Source organism: Myiozetetes cayanensis, unplaced genomic scaffold (genome assembly GCF_022539395.1).
Source record: "Myiozetetes cayanensis isolate MyiCay16 unplaced genomic scaffold, myiCay2020 scf9, whole genome shotgun sequence".
Taxonomy (NCBI): Eukaryota; Metazoa; Chordata; class Aves; order Passeriformes; family Tyrannidae; genus Myiozetetes; species Myiozetetes cayanensis.
In genome coordinates, this window is record NW_026088185.1 from 15,406,992 (window position 1) to 15,428,372 (window position 21,381).

General features: G+C 36.8%; 1 protein-coding gene across 7 annotated transcripts in view; it reads right to left on the minus strand.

The window, feature by feature from the left end:
• Positions 1-21,381, minus strand: part of OSBPL6 (oxysterol binding protein like 6) — a 98,856-nt gene that overhangs the window by 43,542 nt on the left and 33,933 nt on the right. For all 7 annotated transcript variants that reach the window (XM_050340569.1, XM_050340568.1, XM_050340573.1 and 4 more), the window contains exon 2: positions 13,199-13,434. In XM_050340569.1, coding sequence (XP_050196526.1) covers positions 13,199-13,300 — 102 coding nt within the window. In that variant the 5' untranslated portion in view covers positions 13,301-13,434. The remainder of the gene's footprint in view (positions 1-13,198; positions 13,435-21,381) is intronic.

Sequence of the window (21,381 nt, forward strand, 5' to 3'; positions counted from 1 at the left end):
GTAATGCAGTTCTTACCTACACAAATGTGAAGTGCTCCTATTATGTTTTTTGCTAATATACAAGACACTGAGTACAAATATCGTGCAGTCAGCACTGCCCTGCATTCACTTCTGAAGCAAACCACAGCACATAAGATATCACTGTCACTAACATATTCATTATCAACCCTTAGCATTTTGTTATTGGCTTATCAACTGAGGTGAAGTAACTAATTACATGACTACTTTTAACATATTACAGGTGTTAACAAGATCAGTTACTGTGTTTCAGCTGATGGGCTTGCTAGTGAACATTTATGGAACACTGTGATCTCAAACCATTGCAGCTGTTTTTACATCTGACAACACTACTACATTTTATATCTTCAAAGCATGTCATAAAAATGAAATACATAATGTCAAAACTAGTCCTGAAAAACTACTGTTCTTAAAAGACAAATGTCTTCCCATTTTCCAGAAATGTTTCACTATTATTTTATAAAAGTAAAATCATTTTTGATAGAGGAGAAAATAAGCACATTCTTAATGCTTGGATCTGCATTTCACTCTCTGGTGAAATTTTGCTACATCTCATACTCTTATTTGGTAAGAATGTTACCGCAACATGTCAATAGTATCTCTTTGGCATAAAATAAAACTACTTCATTTCCAGGACATAGAGCACAAATGACAAACACAATTGCCATATACCCTCTGAGAAGGGTTTTTCTCAACCGAAAGTGCCAATTACATTTGGTTCACAATTAAGCTTCTTTACATTGACTGAAGAAGAGATTACATTGGTACCTGTGACAACAGAAACAATCAGAGAATATAAAAACACATATAAACTGTAGTGTAAATATTTCTGTCTATACCAACAACTAAGTACATAAGGACCATAACCAAAATAAATGAAAATAAACACAGCTATTCATTTAAATACATATACAACACAGACCCCATCTTACATACCATACAACAGTAATCAGCATTTATTTTCAGTTGCTTTCAATTAAATTTTACATCAAAGAATGTGGAAAAGCAGCAATATTATGTTACTCCAGGGCCAACCAGCAAAAAGCTTTGTCATTTATGCTTTGAAAACTTCTGCTTTGTCAAAGAAAAGCCAATCTTATAACTCAGTCCAATGTATTTTACTTGTCAGATGAAGAAAAACTTTTTTTTAATGTAGTACATGATACATGTAAAATAATTTAATACCCTTATTTGAGCTGAGAACCACAAAGTTCCTAATGATAAACAATGATAAGATTTCTCACTGAATAGAGAAAATGTACACAGTATCACATTTTAACAATATACAAGAAAACCTAAACCTGTTCCTCTGAGGAAGATTAAAATGCCTCTTGATTACCATAATCAGGACGATTCCCAACTTTCTTGCCAGTTTTGTCTGGCAGGCAGGAATTCATCCATCTTGAGATGGAGCAATGCCCAACACAGATGTTCTGAAGGTCTCGTATGCAGCAGCTGGTGCAGTTTGTTGTTACATAACTGCAATTTCATTTTGTACAATATTTAGAGAAGAGTAACCAACAGCCCTTATCTTGCCAGATTTCCAGTGACATTTTCAATTGCATAATTTTAAGGCAAGGAGGGTTCGTCCCCTTTTTTTTTTTTTTTAAATTAGCCCTCAGTCATTACAGTTCCACTTCAGTTGAGAAATACATTATTAGCTAACAGCACTTTAATGAACGCTGACTTACTCAACTATTTGTTTGAAAATTAGAAAATGAACACTTTTTAAATAAAATTGCCTTCTTTACATTCCTTACTTCCAGAAGTGTTGGCTTGTTGCCTTTTGTATGTTTGCTTTTCAATTCTTTTCTTTTATGACCACCATTACACTGACACAAAATCAGTTTTTTAGATTTGTGACATGTGTCTAGCATAATATTAAGAGACATTACTTGGTGCAAAATGTTTTCCATTAATGCATGTTATTTTTCTGCAAAATTACACAATCACTTGACATTTTGAAAAGCAGCTAATTTCACAGAGCAAGAGTTTAGTTATTTAGCATTACAGAAATAAAAATTACTTATATCCTGAAGTTATTATCAAGGGTTTTTTGTGTTTTAATGTAAAAAACAGAGTTGGTAAAGGAAGCAGTAAAAAAAAATTGATAAGAAGAAATGGAAGAAAGAGGCAGATCAAAACATCTTCTGGGACTTGTTTATAACCAAACAGAAAAATGAATAAAAAATTCCATTAAACTAGATATATCAAACAATCTAGTACTCCCATTCCTCTCATCCCAAGAATACAGGCAGACAAAAACAATCACCACATTGCTGCATTCCAGACTTCCTTCATGTTTCAGAATTACCTGTGCTGGTCTGCCTTGGAGGAAAACATCAGCATTATTAAATTCTGTGTGCTCTTCAAAATTAATTCAACAGAATTACAAGTTTAACTACAATTAGTCCGTAATGCCATTGCTAAATCTTAGTCTAAGTACAATCTTTCCTCTAGCTTTGTGATTACCCACAACATACATTACATATGTGAGCACACATTTGCCTCAAAATGCCCCCAACAAACCAATGTATGGGGAACACAAACGCTTGTTCTGCCCTGCCTTTTCCATTTGCTTCCCAAAGACATGTGACAGAGAAGAAAATTGATGGAGAAAACAACAGTATGATGTTGTATCATATTCTCATCTTCTCTGGAGGGCAAGAATGGAAAACATTTTACAGTATCTTTCCATGTATCTTGCCAACTTCTTTTCTCAGTTTGCAGTTCAATGAGTCACACACCTCGTTGTCCCAGTTTTGGCTGGGATTGAGTTCATTTTCTTCCTAGTTGCTGGTATAGTGCTGTGTTTTGGACTTAGTATGAGAATAATATTGACAGCACAGTGATGTTTTGGCTGTTGCTAAGTAGCGTCTACACTAAGTCAAGGACTTTACAGGTTCCCATACTCTGCCAGTGAGGAGGTGCACAAGAAGCAGTGAGGGAGCACAACAGACAGCTGACCTTGTCAAGGGGATATTCCATACCCTAGAATGTCATGCTCAGTATATAAACTTGGGGGTAGTTGGCCAGGAGGGGCCAATCACTAGTTGGGGACGGGCCGAGCCGCAGTCAGCTGTCAGTGAGTAGTTGTATTGGGCATCACATGCCTTTCTAGAATTTCTTTTTCTCTTTCTTGTTCTTCCTTTCCATTACAATCAGTGTTAGATTTTATTTCAGTTATTAAACTGTTCTTATCTCAACCCTCAGGTTTTACCTCTTTTTATCCGCGGATTCTCCTCCCGATTCCACTGGTGAGGTTGGTCTCCCATCAGGCCAGAGGCTGAGAACCCTAACTTCTAGTCACTCAATCTGACTTCCCATTGAAACAAAAGACATTTAGCTGTTTCCACATGGAATGCAAGGGAAGAAAAGATATTTTGAAGAAGGAGAGACAGGAAATCAAGTGAAGGACAAGTCTGGTACACATGCCTCCCCTTTCTGCTTCACTGCTTATTTACTTAATGGAATGAATTATATTTAATACAAAGACTTCTCTGTATTTTATAATTCATTATTTTCCAAAAAAAAGACAGGCTGGTGAGGAATTTATCACTCCCATTGGACGCAGACTCTCTGTAGTTCAGAAATGTGCACAACATGTGGTTAACAGTTAATTAATGAAAAAGATCTGTTGGGACACTTTGTTTGTTCGTAGCATTTTAGCAGTCTTCAACAACCATGGTGCCTAGACACACAATTTTCTACAACAGTAATTCAAAAGAGAGCTTTTCTCTCTGTTTTGTGTGTGTGTGTGTGTGTGTGTTGTGTTTTTTTCAATCCAAAGAACTATTATGTCTTTTATTACCTGCTATTCACTGCATCCTAGCAAACCTGTGTTCCTATTTGAATCCCATTTAGTACAAAGTGCAGTGTTCAATCACTTTCTCTCAACTAAAAACATATTATTTTCCAGTTATCTGAAACACAGCAGAAGTAATAAGATAGACACAGATTTGACTGCATACATACCATTTTTACTACCTTTTAAACAATCTGTGATACACGCTGAGTTAACCTGCAATATTATTTGCAAAGGGAATAACCTTGAAATTTGCTTTTATCTTAGGCTGCTTCTCAGTCAACTCTGGCTTTCCTTCTGTTGATGTTGGAATAAAGATAGGTTCTTGAATACAACTGTGAGAGAAGGGTGAGCACAAAGCAAAACAACCATATCTCCTCAACACATTTCTCCCTTCTTTCTTCTTACACATTTTTTTAATTCTTATAAAGCATTCATGGTCCTATTCTCACCCTACGTCTCTCTTACTGACACTGCTCTATAGTTGTTTTCAACAATTTCAGCTGTCAACTAACCAACAAAGGAACTTAGTAACACTTTATGAATAGCACATGGACTTAATTTTTTTTTTTCTTGTAATACATGCTCATCTTGTATGGAAATGTGCTTCAGAGCAACATTTTCTCTTTCCAACCTTTTTACTGAAAGACAAGTAAATATAAGAAGCAGTTCTGTGGCATATGAATAATATACAGGTATGTATGCCTACTTCTTTCCTGGGATATGCAAACACAAAATAAACACTGCTTGTGTAACAGAAATGTCAAGGATTTGTTAGCTCAGGAGCTCTATGTCAGCTCTTGCTAGAGCTCCAGCTTTGTATTATACTTCATGTCAATGCTTTTAGGCTCTGGAAGCAAAGAAGCCTTTGGTTTTCAAAGTACTTTTTGACAAAATCTGAAGAGAAGTAAGCTCTTGCTCCACTGGATAAAGGAGAAAAGAGCTATCATTGTAACAGCAACCTTCCCTTTGCCAGAACGATGGTTTGAAGCAACTACCAGGTTGCAGCCTGAGTCTTTAATGACAATTTCCTCCTTTTGCAGTTATCTCAAAATAAAGCAAACAGATTAATTTACAATATCTGACAGAGAGAATTCATGTTTGCTAATGAATACAAAACTTTTTATAAATATTGAATAATCACAATTAAAAGGATTGATATTTTGTTAAATAGTCTGAGTCTAGCAATTAATTTTATTCATGCTCACATCGTTTAAAAAAAGGAGGGAAAATAAAATTACATACACAAAAGAAAACCATTTTAACCAAGTTAATTTGCTTATGAATTAAAGCACTCTAGACATGAAAGGGAGTCTAAGTGAACAGAAATCTTAAACCAAAAAGCACTTTAAAGAGTGCATAGTTCAAAAAAAGAAAGACTTTTCTTCCTGTGACACTCACATCCTTCTGTAAGCTACCAACTTAGTCTTTCTCAATATCCTTTGAACTTTAATATACACAGTACAAAAAGACAAGACATAGGAAAAAGGGGGGTTGAAAAATTTTTAATCAGATTTTTCTTTTCATTTTTAAACATGAAATATTATTCTACTAGGGGAAAGTTTTTATGTAAGCACTTAATTTTCAATTCCAGGGTAAAGTATTTAATAAAAACAGGAAAAGAGAGGTGTCAGAACAGCAAATAGCTTTACTAAGGCCCACATTTCTTCTGACTAATACATTTGTATATCTTGAAATGTGCATAATCCCAATCATGCATGAGTGTCTTGAAAACAGAAGTCTCCACATGGTACCTGCCATCATGCTCCCTCTTCACTTCTGTGCCTTTTCACTCCACTAGGGAAATGAAAATATAATCATGATTCTCTTTCTTCTCCTCCATTTGTTTCCCAGAAATCCTAAATGACACTTCAGAATAGTTTCACTTTTTCCTTCTACCTTTGTGTGTATGCGAGTTGCACTTCTAGTTTGTATTCTCAAGGAAAGTGAGATATGCTTATGTAGGTATAGATGTGCATCATAGCAGAGGGGAACAAATGAGACAGGAGGAATGCAAGAGTGACCATGATCTGCAAACACCACTTTAAATTATCTGTCATAATGTGCATGGGTAATTAAGCTTTTGCGAGGGCAATTCCCCTGATTTGCTAATAGAAGATAGCTACAGACACCATTTCTAATCAAACTGACATATTTTTAAAAAAATAAATTGCAGAATATGCTGAGTTGGAAGAGACCAACAAGGATCATCGAGTCCAGCTCCTTGCCCTGCACAGGACCATCCCCAAGAGTCACACCATGTGCCTGAGAGTATAATCCAAATGCTTCCTGAACTCTGTTTTTCTTCATAGGACATAACTAAACTTCAGCATCCACCACAGCCTGTAAAGCACTTCTAGAGGTGAGATAACTCAGACAGCAATGTTTATGAAGCTCAGAGAGTGTGAACACACAGCCCCTCAGGACAGCTTGGCATAAATGCTATCACTGTCTCTCTTTGACTGCTCCAGACCTTTTGTCCAGACCTTGTTAAAGCTCTTCAAAGCTTTAAAGCCAAGTCTTTCCCAGAAAGAGACAGCATCTCCCTCTATTAGTGTCCAGGACTATACTCTGGATCTTGTCTCCAAACCACTATAGATATTACCAAGGGCAGGAGCAGTTATGATCCAAATATCTCCAAATATGGACTGGAGAGGGCCTATCCAGTGCACATGCACACAGATGTACTTCTGGTTGGTATCTATCATGTAAATTCGCAGAAATGCAGGCACTAAGTGAAGGGCATCTGCTGTGTGACTGCAGGCTGGCTTCACAACATACACACAGTGAGCCTGATGCATCCAGTCTGAACTGGGCTCCTGGGCCTGTGCTGCTGCCTAATGTGTGCCTGCCCACAAGGATTCCCAGCGCTGGAGCAGGAACGTCTCATACTTTCAATGCACCATCAGCATCAGTACACGGAGGGGGAAGGAGAGGGCTATCTCACCTCTAGGGTCAAATCTGTACCAGTTCCAAGTCTCACATGGCTTCCTACCCCATCCCTGGACAAACCTGTGGTCCAGAGAGCTTCACTTTGTAAGTTAACCTCCTTCTGAAAGTCTGATTGTGCCACATGTAGATGTTTACTCATCAAGTAGTTCACTGTTATCCGTTTGAGTGACGGAATTCTAACAGGTCTGAGATTTGTGATTTAATTTAAAACGTGCTATGGCATTGAACCTAATGTAACAATCACTTAAGTATTCAACAGTTTTATAAGTCACATTGTTTCAGACATTTTTTGGATACTTCAGGTACTACCTTCCAAACCTAAGGAACATTTTTGCACTCTGTCAAAGGCACAGGGAGGAAATAATGTTGTAGAGTAGCAGCAGCTAATCAATTTTAAGAATAAATTGCATGGGTTTTTTAACAATTCTGTCATATTGTTATTTGGCTCCCTCAGAACACTTTCTTGCTCCAGTGAGTTGTTGCTTTTAAAGTACTCAACACTTCTGCTCTAATCCTGCTTCAACCGTTTTATGTGAAGGAATTTAATTAGGAAGGAGAGTGAAAGAGAATTACATCACTGTAACAACAGTACTTGGCATTTAGTAGCATCTTTAGTTTGAAAGTCTCAGAGAGATTAATAATAATTATTGAAATAATTCTAACAAATTACTGAGAAGTAAAAAGGCTTTTAAGAGTCTATGTTTCACTACAAAGCAAAGTTAGGAATAAGGCTGCATGTTCTCAGATCTGTATCATATCTACTAGACCACTGTCCATCCTTGCCTTGCTTTCTTTTGAAATCACAGAGATACAGGAACAAGTGAAATTTACAGGTAATCACCAAGAATTTTTTCCCAGAGGTTACATCAGGCTGACAGCAGTGAGCAAGCAGGTAAGCTGCTACTCAATTTAAGAATAAAGAAGGTATATAAATGCTCTGACATCTCCTCCTCATGGAATATATTAAGGTACATTATATTGCAATCTCATATAAGCAACACTGTTTCAGGTACACTGGAGAGTAAAAATGCCAATCAACTATATTGTTAATTTATGAGGCAGAAATCTCTAATGACATCATAAAAGCATCCTTGATATTGCATCACTGATTGTACTGGTCATAAAGAGAAAGCTGAGTTTGAGGTATCTCAACATATGAAAACTAAAAAATTACACTGCATGACCATGCACACTCCCTCCTATCCCTTCACAAACTCTCATACATCTAATTGTTCTCAGTCTCAAAAAAAATACCAAAAACGCTAAATGAAATAGGACAATGAATTTCCAGCAGGCAAGGTGGACCTGTGTGTATGATGGACCTAGCCTAGCAAGAGAAAAGCCCTATTGGCTGAAATCCCACAGCTGCTGCAACCACAGCTGCTCCTGCCATGACCCTTCCAATTGCCACTCTTCTACTTCCCTCTAAGCTGCCAGGGACGGTGTAACAGCAAAGTGAGCCAAAGCAATGGCAACAGCAGGTCTCTCATTTTAAGCCCCAGCATTTTGCATTAAATAGCTTCAGTCTCAAACACTAGACTGCTTTTCCTACAGGAAAGATAAAAAGTAAACCTGCTATTCCTTAGAACAACCACATAAAGACAACCTTAAACATCAAGTAGTTAGAATAAAAGTTTTCTCATAGATTTTTTTTCCCTTCTACACATCAACCAGCTCTCCCAGATACTCCTGGTCAGAAAAGAAAAAAACAAAGCCACACATTCTTCCTTGCTTGGTTTCTCTCTTACTCCGCCTTTACTTTTTCAGAGTTGTTGTTCTCCCTAAAAACTTCCTTCTTAGTTTCATATCCTACAACCTCACAAAGCATTTGGCCTACCTAGTTCTCTGTCTCCTACCTAATTTTTTCACCTATGTATTTCCTGACCGCAATTCTCACTCTCCAAATCAAGTAGCTTTTACTTTGTACAAAGCTGAGCACTCCACTCCTTCTGCACCACCCACTTGCTGTGGCATGCAGACTGCCCATGTGAACTCAGCTTCACAGAACCTGATGGTCCCTGCAGCACATCTGCGAAAAAATTGTAGCTCTGTCTCTTGCAAAAAACTGGATGGTGATCTTCTTGCCAAGAATAGCTTTTATAATTCTACTTCTACGCTTCTTAACGTCAGCCTAAAGCATTAAACTCTAGAATTGACATAGAACCCATGATAATTTCCTATTATGCTTTATCATTAGTTGATGAGACAACACAAAAGTCACCTTCTTTTTCTGCTCCCAATATGTATCTGTCTCATTTAATCAGCCCTTTAAGCTAGTGACTGCCTTTTCCTACGTGCTTAATACAGTAGACAGCACTGTAAGACCTAGATTGCTACAGCATCCCTATATCCAAATAATGATTATTGGTCCTTTTTTTTCAGGTTAATATATTTCACCCTCAGATTCACTTACTCTAATATCTTTTTTACAGTCTTCCAGTTACTCTATAAACTAAAGTTTGGTTAAGGTTGCTGCGGACAGATGACTTGATCCTTCCATCATCATTAAAGCCTCTATATCTACAAAATGGTGATAATCACCTTAGGAAATACTGCTTTCAGGAGACTGCTTTGACAATTAAAATACAGTGGTTGTAAAAAGCTAAATAGGCATTTTCCAACATAGACCTTTAGACAAGACCAGAGCCTTGGAATCACATTTTGCTTCTAAATTTCATGGCCAGATAAACATCTTCAGTCCAAACTCAGTCCTTTGGCATCTCTTTTATTAGTCAATGCTGACTAAAAAAAAACAAATCAAAACAAAACAAACAAATAAACAAACAAAAAAACAGAACCGAAAAACCAACAAGCCATGTTAAAATCTGAAAAGCAGATTGCTGCTCTGGAAAATCATTTTTTCTTCTTCCTTCAAAGCCCCTATCTTTCACACTTTACATATGGCTGAAAGACAATAGTTGTTTGAAATATGAAAGCTCTCCTAGAAAGGTGACCACATAAGTGCAATAGGACTAAAAGCTTTTCTTCTTTTTTTGATTGCTGTGTGGGAAAAGAAGGATTTGTAGAAAAAGCAAACTGACAAAGGGAAACAGAAAAAGAAAGAGATCACAAAAAGAAAATTAAGGTATTAGAAGAAAAATCCTTACATTTAGAATAGAAGACATTGCTAAATCCACTTCCCATCACGTATTAGCTACCCTTTAAATGGTGGTCAGAAAAGTCAAAATCCCTCCTTTGTTCACAGTTTCAATATTATTACTCTCCTTCTGTATCACTCACTCTGTTTAATAGCCTGGGGTCACACTCCAATTTTTCAAAGTGCACATTATTAACCCTATTGATATATTCACTTCTTTCTGCCTTCTCAGCATAATATTACTAGCCATGCATTGCAGAGATTATATATATATAAAATACTACAATCTGCCTTATGACTTGAATACTTAGTCAATAAATAAAATATGTAATATTCATAAAGAACTTACACCTATACAACTGAATATACAACATATGATTTTATCATATTCAGCTGCACTTTCTAAAAGCTGCTAGTTTTCCTACATTTTGTTATGCAGCAGTATACAGCTAACCTCTTCAGAGTTTCATAAGGGATGAAAACCAAGAATCTACCTTGTCAGCATAGCCCACAAAAAAGACTATCAGAATTGCAGGTTTTATGCTAACCTGTGTATAAAGACTCTTACTGACAGTGGAAGTGAAAGTGTGTTTCACACTCTGCAACAGTTCCACAGTAAGAAAAACTACTGCTGTTCCCTTCTGAAGTATTCCTTATTAAGGACACACAACTGCCTTGCCACCCTGTTCTACTCAGGGATTAAACAAAACAGGTTGGTTCTGGGCCTTCTTCTATCTAGCAGTCCAAATCAAATATGATTTTAATGAAAATTAATGACAAAAATCTGAAATCAGTTTTTTTAGTTATTGCTGGCTTCATTAGTCTGTTCATTTATCTGTTAACTTAATCATGGACTCTGCAAATTGGCAATGCCAAAGCTTTTGCTGACTGCTAATTCTCTTGGGTGATATATATTGCACAAATAAGAAAGCTACATTTAAATGCCAGCATTATATACAGCACAACATTTTCTACTCTCCTTGAAATATCGTAATCATGTTCACACTCATTCAGCCTCCTGCACCATAATTTAATGGGAAACTGTTCCATAATTACTGGTATGACTTTGACAAGAATTATATGATGAGAAGATTTCAGTCATTAACCAACTAGAAAGATCAAGTGTTATCCTCACATTTGACAATGAAAGCTATATTGACACTTTGTCCAATCACATCACTTTCCACATTCATATCTGTTTCCAATTCAGGAAGGGTGCTTTTCTCCTACCTGCCCTGAAGAGTAAAAGGAGGCAGCAAGACAGAATTTTCGAGCCTTTTCAAAGTAAAACCCAACAGCTCCTGACCCAAAACCCCCTACCCCTGAGCTGTCATTGTGTTTGGGGGAAAGTCTATGAAAACCAAAAATATACAAATAATACCACAACCAAGGAAAGAAACTAGAAATACAGTGGTTATAGTAGCTCGTAGGGTGATATTGGTTGATTTACTGTGTCTACATGCACAGAGGAAACATTTGCATGTTTCTTTTCCTGGATATAGCACCACTGCACTTCATGCTGATTCCATGCTCTAGTTCAGAGTCTTTCTGCAGAAGAAATTGTTCATCCAATCATTCTCCTGATATGTGTCTGCCTTTAACGCTGAAAGCATGAAGGCAAAAAATGAATGCCTAGCAGTAGCCTTTCCAGTCCACATTTACATGCCTAAATATAACTGTTAAGCATCATCATACTTTATTGGATATTCTGGATGCATCACATCATCAACCTTTACAGCATTATTTTAAAATCATGCTTCACATTTCCGTGGTCAAATATGGACTTAAAATTAAGCATCCATTTCGTTATGATGACAGGTATACCTTGCTCTATACTGTTGCTATGGTAACAGATAGGGTAGCCATTAGATTTATGGTAAAATGTATTCCCAAAAGGTACTTTTTTTCCATTCTCACTTGCGTGATTGTATCCCACTACCTAATTATGAAGAACACTCAGATTATATGCTCTTAGCTGAGACCAACAGCTCCTATGAGTCTTGCATTCACCTTCTTAGGGTTTAACTGTGGGAGATAAAATACACTGATGCTTCGAACAAAAGATGTCAAAATCCTTGCTCCAGATGGAACCAAGGAAAAATTAGGAAAGAATATGCTAACTAGGACTTAATTAATTGAGTACAGCTATCCCGAATCCGGTACACTATGAAAGGGTAAATACTTACCACCTGGGAGAAAATAATGTTTGGATTTACTCAAACAATGGAAATTATTTTAAAAATTCCAGACATATTTACTGCCTGTTACTGAACACACGTTAGAATTCTTCTCCTGATTTAACATTTTAAACATACCTTATGGCAAGACTATTTTCATTCAAAGATGTAAATGTCACAGTTTCCATCAAAATTCTCAGTTTTCAAAATATTCATCACACAGGTAAGGGCAAAAACTTCCCCAGCAAGAGCTGAAAAATTGTGTCCCAGCTGGCATACAAGTAGTTGTGAAAATATTCCTAAACCACAGGCATTCAAGTAAACATGTACCACAGCTAACGATTATTTTAGCCCTTTTCCTGCCACTTTCTCATAGATCAAAGTTTTAAAATATGGGTCTGTTCTAACCAAATTTTCAGTATAAATCTTTGCATTTGTAAATATACATGGAATAACCCATCTGAAATCTAGTGGGTAGCTTGGACACTTCAGAGCAGGCAGCTCCCACTGGTGGTGCGGCCAGACTACACCCATCTCTCAAAAAACCCACAGAAATGCTCATGTTGTTTTGAGGGGAAATAATAAAGTCTTCATCTCAAAGGGATCATGGAGAAAAGACATATTACATCCACACAGACAGGGGTCTCTTAAAAACTGAAGACCAACATAACTGGACTAGTACTCTATGTAGTAACACAGTATTTAAAATGTTAGGTTTTACAAAAATATGAACAGTATTATATTTAAAATGAATTATAACCTCCTAAAACTATAATGCATCTCTGTAATTATATTTACCAGAAGAGATATCCACAGAGGACACAAAACAATTTTAAGCAACCATAGGTTTATGCCATCAAAAAACCCACTTCGCAAAAGACTTCAGAGCATGTCTTCCTACTTGTCCATGTGATTATATACTTCTTGCTCCAGTGCTGCACACAGTGCCCATGTTGCTTCTGAATCTTTTCCAAGCCACTTCAGAAAACAGAAAAAAATCAACTAAAAAAATCAACAGTTCTTGGCTATGGTGATATCATCCAGTGTTATAAGCAAGCAAATCAAGAGCTAGTGAGAACTAAAGGCCACATTACAGGAATAAAAGTACCATCCCACCAGATGGTGCAAACATTTAGAGCTTTTCCTTACCTGCCTCCTGTCTCTCTGAGATGATGATGATGAGGACGCACTTCTATGCGATGGAGTGGATGTTTTGTGAGCTGGAGATATACTCTTCTCCTCTGAACTCATCTTTGCAACAAACTGGTATTAATGATCTTGTGCTCTTATCATTCATCTACAAAAAGACAAGGGATAGTCTTCTGCATCCTTCTGTTTCAGTTTATGGACAGCCAAAGAGGAATTCAGTCTCAGCTGAACTGCACCTTAACAAAGAAAAATGTGAAAGAGTGAATGAATACACCCTCGTTCCAAAGTAGTTCTGCAGCAAAGAAATCTATTGACTATTTAATCCAAAGGTCTCCCAGTCTCTTACTCCCCTTCCCAAACACAAATGCATTGTTCTGCCTCCTCACAGAAGACAACAGTGGTATTATATTTAAAAAAAAAAAAAAAAAAAACAAACCAACAAAAAAACAAGAAAAGGCTTCAGTAATTTACAAAAATACTCAGGCAAAGACTACAAATTCTTGAGAAGGGGCATTATCCCATCCTGCATAATACTGTAACATTATCAAGTATCTCTTCAGGACTTCCCATACTGCACAGATACCCCTGAACACCCCTTTATAATCAGTACCTATTAAAGATTAAGGACTCTGCAAACCATTTCTTAAAAGCAGATCCCCCTCTCAAAGATATTGGCCTCACTTGCAATATCAAAGGCTTTACTGAGGCAGGGGGGAGTGAGTGGGTGGGCATTTGGCTGCTGGCCAGGGCTAAACCCTCCCCAGCTGCAGAGGGCATTCCCTTCACTGTTTACTCAGCCACCGCTAGTACATTAGGTCTTTACGAAGAGTAGATGTTTTCTCTTACTTCTCTCCACCCAAAAGCTTAATTTCCACACAAGAACTGAAAAATAGATACTTTAAGCAGCACGGAAGATACCTGTGTCAATATATAGTCAAACACTTATCTGTCAAGCCATATCAAAATCCTGCAAGTACATCATGACAATTCTGGAATGGAGTTACACTTCTCCACGTTTAACAGATCACTATGATCTTGCTTCAGCTGAATGATACTGTGTCTGATCTTCCATTAACCTTGGATAAAATTGTTCCCTGAATGAGATACTAGCTTCAGGCAGACAACACATCTTCTCCACTGCCCTCTGTCTAATTTTGAAATAGTGCCCTTCCACATTCCCTGTGATGACAGCACATCACGGGTCAGCACTGCTAGATGTAGATGGTGCACCATGTTAAATGAAATCAGGACAAAAATACATTAACACTCAGACATGACTACAAGGCTCAAGAAATTATGACATATTGGAGGCAGAGCTCTAGCTTCTCCAGTCACAACAGATATCCATGCAAGAATATCATCCTGAACCCAGAAACTCACAGAGAGGCAACTAAATAATTAATTTCATTATGCCTTACAGCCACCAGCTTCTGAATACTGCACCCTAAGAAACACGCATGCTGCATCCCAGATCTGTGATGACTCATAAGTAACAGACACCTTTTCTGCTTGCTTTACTACAGGAAAGTGGAATGACTTCACTCTATTAGTTATCAGTACTTCTGCAAGCATGAATCTCATCCATATCTTATGAATGAGCTTCTATCTCCATCAAGGAGCTTCCCATAAAATTACAGATCCCACATAATATTAACCGAGTTCACACAGCATCTAGTGACATGACTGGGAGGACATGGCTGTTCCAACAGCTGCACGGCACATTTGTTTCAAAACTTCAGAAAGAAAACATAATGAAGCTGCATCCAAAGAAAGGCTTTTCCTTCTGTCCTAGCATGTTAGGGACTGCTGTTCCAGTTTAACAGCATTTTCATATCCTACAAATGCATCCGAGAAATTCTGGTCAGAGGGGTGTACCAACAGGGATATCTTAAGGTCTGTGAAATCTGCATGTATATAAAAAATGAAATTACAAAAATTAGAACAAAAATATTATAATCACAGTTCACAAAGCTGTGCAGCACAGCTGAGTTATTTAATAACAAATCTGCAGTCACTTTCAGCTATGAGGTCACTGAATTCTTTTTAGCACAATAGCCTTTAGGCAAATGAAAACCAAACCCTTTTTAAAACATTTGATCTTCACTCAGTTGACTCATGTGGAAAAATTTATATTTAGTAATGGCACAGAAGGACAGTGATCTGGCACTTCAAGTGTGTTTTGAAGGCTCTCAGGAAGCCCTGTAAGCACAACAAAGAAAATACATAGTGCAAATTAGCAAGAGCTAGCATTGAGCTCTTTATTGTTCTTACACGTTGAATTAGGATTTTCTTCTATATTGCTGAGAGTCTATCTTCAATTTTTGGCTTAAAATTTGGGCATTAGATCTTTTTAGAGCACGTTAGTAGGAATAAATCTAGTGAAACCAACATAGAGAGACACCAGTCTCTCTGTAGCTCTGATTGAGGCTAACTATTTGAAATCTAATATTTTGGCTAAGAAATTGAATTTACCTAAATGAAAACAATGTTTTTGAAACATTTTTTATAGGCTTTTTCCATCAGTCACTGGCAATTTTGCTATTGACTTCAGTGGGAACAGAAACAAGCCACCTATTATGTGAATTTCTACAAAGTGACAAAAATAAGAAAATCTAGAAACACATTCAAAAACTGTAAGTTGGGTTTTGGTGAGTGGGGTTGACCACCCAGTAATTATGCATTTCTTCTGCTACTGTTTCCTGACAAGGATCAAAACATCTGTCTCATTGTATGAGGCCAATTTTATTATTCCTTTACTTTACAGCAAATATGTCTTCAACCTGGAAGCATTTTAATCAATTTCATCAGAAATCAATTGGAAAAAAAAATAATGACATAAACAAGGGTAACAGTATTGGCTGTTGGTTATTAATTGCTGCATATCCAAGTATCATTGACCTGTAGGCTGCATTTTGCACGCACCAACTAAATCCTCTCATGAACTGCTGAAAACCACCTGTCAGTTTACAACCATAAGTTAATTCAGCACATTAAATGTGACCAGGCATTGACTAGCTTGAAAGTTGCTTTGCCATGAGTTCCCAAGGCAGGAAATATATTCATTGCTTCTAGGGGACGAGAAGAGACAGACTTCCTAAAACACAAAAACCAGACACTGCAGAAAGATTTCGGTCATCAGAAGTATGAGCTGGCCAGCTAGGAGGTTTTTTTCATCTTTTTATACTGGCATCTCAACTATTTTGCATTTAAAATATCATTTTTAATTTAGTAATTATTTACTGGTTCTTCAGTACACTCTAAGTTATTTATTGATTTTTTTTTATTTAAGGTGATGCATACAGAAAAGCGAAATGCTCTACCCAAAGTCACGCAGAGAGTGAGTCTTCTAAGCAGAACATGCAGCAAAGTCTTTTAACTCTGATGCATAAGCAAAAAAATCATGCCATGATTGTAACATCCTCCTGATGAGATAAACCTCTATATTTCTGTTTATAAATAAATACAAAATTACTTTACAGAAACTACAGTAAGACATTATTTAGGAAATACACTAAAGATTCTTTAATGTACACTTAAGAAATTGTTTATGTTTTATTAAATATCTGGTATTGAATACTTCTTCTACAAATGAGAACTATTTCACCACTTCTTGCTGTTCACTGCTACTTTATTTATTTTTTAAGCTAGCCTTTGAGTTCAAGATGGTGTTTTCTCAATGTTTTTGTGCCTGATCTCAACTATTACAGCTTGTCTGAGTGTGGGGGAAAAGCTAGGGATTCCTCATTCCTCATTCTTTCTCTATTTCAACATCAGAATTGCATATTTTTTACCATACAGCTATTTTTTTCTCATTTATTCTCTGATCATTAGTGCTGTGGTTTGGAGCTTTTTCCATCCACTCCCTGGTGTCTTAAATCAAGTATTAAATAGATCTTAAAAAAAAAAATCCATTCCTTTCTATCCTCAAAGGTTACTCTCTCTCTCTGCTTAAATAAATAAAGAAAAATGATACATTTTATTTTTCATAGTGGAAACCACTGATTTTTACATTAGAGATATTATGCTTATCCCTAGTCCTCCTATCATATGAAACAAAATGAATCCAGATACATCAAAATAGATGACCGATCCATTACCAAGATGCAGTGTAATTACTTTTTATGTCAATGTTACACTAAATAGTCTGAAAGACAAGGAAGCATTGAGAGCTACTTACTGATTTCTCATTGCCTTTTACACCAGCTTACAATATGTTTGATTCAACATCTCTTAAAAGTATTTCCTGGAATTCTGTGGTTTGGACTGTCCAGTAGTATCAAAATACTGAAGTAGACACTGAATCTCCATATAAAAATTCATTTCTCTTGATTTTCTTCAATGAACAACGTACATTGTATCTGAAGTTGTGCCATTTGTCACTATTTGAAAATTCATTTTAACATTGAGTATTTTTATGTTATTTGCTAAAATTAAAAAAAAAAAAAAAAAGGTGGGCAGAGGAATGGAATGGAAAGAGGCTATTTTTATTGGGGTGAAAAAAAAAGTTAGGTGGTTTAAAGGTCTGAGTAACATAGAAATACAAGGAATGAAATGGGACAATACATCAGGGACCAAACTGGGCAAAGACTTGGGAAACACAAGCTGTATAAACTGCACAAAATAAATGGGTGACACAGAGCAGAAAAGCCGCCTGTGGAAATGAATACTAGCAATATCAAAGGTAGGAATATTGTGGCTATTGCACTTCACAAGCCTCTACTGTATGGCAAGTCCATTGACACTGATTAGGGAATCTCTGTCCTCTCCCAAAATCTGAATGTTCCACCAAGCCTGGGCAACTGCACCAACTGCAGGATGGTTTGTGAAAAAGCTATTAGCAGAAATGAAAAAACTGTACAAATGCATGAGCTGCGTAAATCCAGAGTTATAAATAAATGCATGTCATATAAAAGATAAATTAAAGTTCTCAATGTGTAACTCTAAATGAAGTCTGTATTCAAATAACAGAGCTCTGTGATAAATGTTATGTTGTTTCTTACTCTGATTGAGTCTTTTCTGCAAGAGTGCCCAGAATGCTTTATAGAGTGTTTAATATCTTGTGCAGTATTGAAGTAATTTGAGAAGACAATTTAGGGAGCAGAGACGAATCTTTCGACATAAATGAAACAAAAATATGCAAGCGTCCCTGGCATTATTTCAAGGAAAACATTCAAACTGATCAATCAATATGGAGCTGCTTTTCACTTGGGAGAGAAGAGGTTTTCTGTGATGTATAACACAGTCATTCGATATTTGAGTACTCAGTGAAGGCAGACCTTTACTCTCATATTATGAGGAGTATGTAACTGTCTCTTCCCCCCTTTACTGCTGACCTTCCATGCAGGAAAATCATAATCATGCTTTTGTTACAGTACATGAACATTGCAAACATAAAAATATAATGGAAATAAAACTTCTCCATGCAGTCGCAACGTTGTGGTGATTTAATAGATTACACTTGGGAAATAAGCAATTTGTATTTTTCCTTTTTCAACAAACAAGCAAATCAATCCCTTTACAGACACTATCTGAGAATCAGCCACATCATTTTAGCAAAGCATCAACTTTTTAAGGAAAGATTTTAATCAATTCACTTAAAAATTTGTTTGATTTGCAGACGTCTGACCAATGAATTTTAAATCCTAGATAGCAAACAACACTCAATCTAAGGGAGGCACTGATGATTTATTTTCAGGTCCAATATTTATAGATAGGAGTAAATGAGGTGCTACAGGAAAACTGGGAAACCCAGCTAGCACTAAATGGTTTTTAAGGTAGAAGATATTAGAATTCATATGACTGTGTTATTATTGTTCCTTTCAGGTATTCTAAAAGCAGCGTACTGAACGTCTGGATAACAAATGTACATTTCTAATTGCAGGCATTCATAACAACATTGGCATATACAAATTCTCATTCTGATATTCTATACAGCAATAAATACAGTGCCTACATATTGCTACAAATATTCTTTAGCTCATATTCAAAAGGATCTAGATCCTGACTGTAGGTAGGAAATGAGTCCAGTCCAGCATTACCCCTGGAGATGAGCTTTGATACAGACCAAACTGCTGCACTCAATCAGTGCAATTCGCAATTTCCATGATCACAGAATCATAGAATCATTTAAGTTGGAAAAGAGCTTTAAGATCATGTCTAAAGACCTTTATCCCCATGTAATGCTACAGGCTTGGAAATAAGTGTCTGGAAAGCTGTCTGGAAAGAACCCAGGGGTGCTGGTCAACAGTGGGCTGAACACGAGCCAGCACGTGCCCAGGTGGCCAAGAAGGCCAGTGGCACCCTGGCTTGGATCAGAAACAGTGTGGGCAACAGGATCAGGGCAGTCATTGATCCGCAGTACTCAGCACTGGTGAGGCTACACCTTGAGTTCTGTGCTCAGTTTTGGACCCCTGACTACAAGGACTCCCCAGGGAAGTAGTGGAGTCACCATCTCTATAGGTATTTAAAAGACACACAGCTGTAGCATTTGATGACATGGTTTGGTGGTGAACTTGGCAGTATTAATCTGTGGCTGTGCTCTATGATCCTAAAGGCCTTTCCCAAATATAATGATTCTGTGGTCATGAAAATGGCAAATTGTGCTGGCCAAGTGCACCATGATGATGATCTGCCTGAGATCATGGTGTTAATCAGCAGCCTCTCTGCTGCAAGGTGATCAAGGCACACATTCAGTCTTTCTCCTGCAGTCCCTTCACTGCTGAGCTTCAGCCAAACAAGGAGATCTCGTGTTTGCTTACAAGACCTACTGTGTGGTTAGATGTGAGCACTCATCTCTTTCACCTCATCGATTATTATTTGCTCATTTAGCTATATATAACTAGAAATACACAGTAGCAATGCAACCACTAAATTCAACTGATAAAAACCCCAACAGCTAGCTGTTTTATATCTTATTTTGTATGATGATAGACAAAAGCAGTACTTATCCATTTTACACATTAAGTTTCCTGCAAAATCTTTCAAGACTAAATAGTTCATTGGCTAAGACACAAAGTTTGTGTCAATAAAAGCAAATTCTAAACATATATCACTATTCTTAATTAGGATACCACTTCTCCTTGACTGATTGATATTCAATAATGAAGCAAAAGTAATGGAATAAAAAAGCCCCATATTTCATAGAGGTCATGTTTTACACCTCTACATTTGACAACCTCCCATAACAAGCATTTGTTGGAAGAATTACCAAGGAAATTAAAATGAATTAATGTAGTGTTTCCCAAAACAGTGACTAAGTTTATTAAATGCAGTGGTTTTAAAAGTCTTTAGGCTTTGTTTTGGTGGTCAGGTTAAGGGGTGGGTTTGGTTTTGTGGTTTTGGGCTTGGTGGTTGTTTTTTTTCAGGGGGAGGGGGTGTAGGGGAGAGAATCTTGTGAGGTTTTTGGTTTTAAGGTCTACTGTACATAATCTCTACATTTTAAACAGCATATTCCACAGGAGACTACAGTATCAGCAAACACTGAGACACTCTTACTTTCATGTCATCCTGAACAGAATGTAGTGCCCCCAACACTTTACAGTTGGTATGATTTCTTTAAATCTAAGTTATAATTTTTTTTTTATGGGTGGGTAGTCCAAGTATGTCTCAATAATATAAAATATAAAAATCATATTAAGAAAAAATACTTGCATGAGCATGTAACTCTGTAAAATACACAGTTATGACAGGCTTTATCAAATAGATGGATGAGGTCAAAAAACAGAATCAGACAAGAACAGGACAGTACAACATCTGCCTTTTCTATTTTCTGCTTGCCTACATGAACAAGCAGAGTTTTCTGCCCTTCTAGAAGCCCTGAAGCATACATGGTAATTAGTGGAGTTCCAGTATGTCAAACCCTCCAGTTTAGATGACAATTTCAAACTAAACCCTCGACTCATTTGCAGTCTCTGAGGATTGCCTCAATAGCTGAAATGACACTAGGATTTTCATTAGGAAATCTTTGTAGTTCCACGTTCCTCAGGCTATCACAGTAATAGAATACTATTGATTTGTATGGCATGGATCTTTTTTGCATACAACTGAGGCAGAATATCAATCTATGTCATTTGCATTTGTAAAAGACTGCTGTGAGCAGAGTTAAACAGATTCACAAATATATAAACACAAATATTCAATATATACCAGATACACATTAAGCAGGAAAAAGTAACAGGTGGACA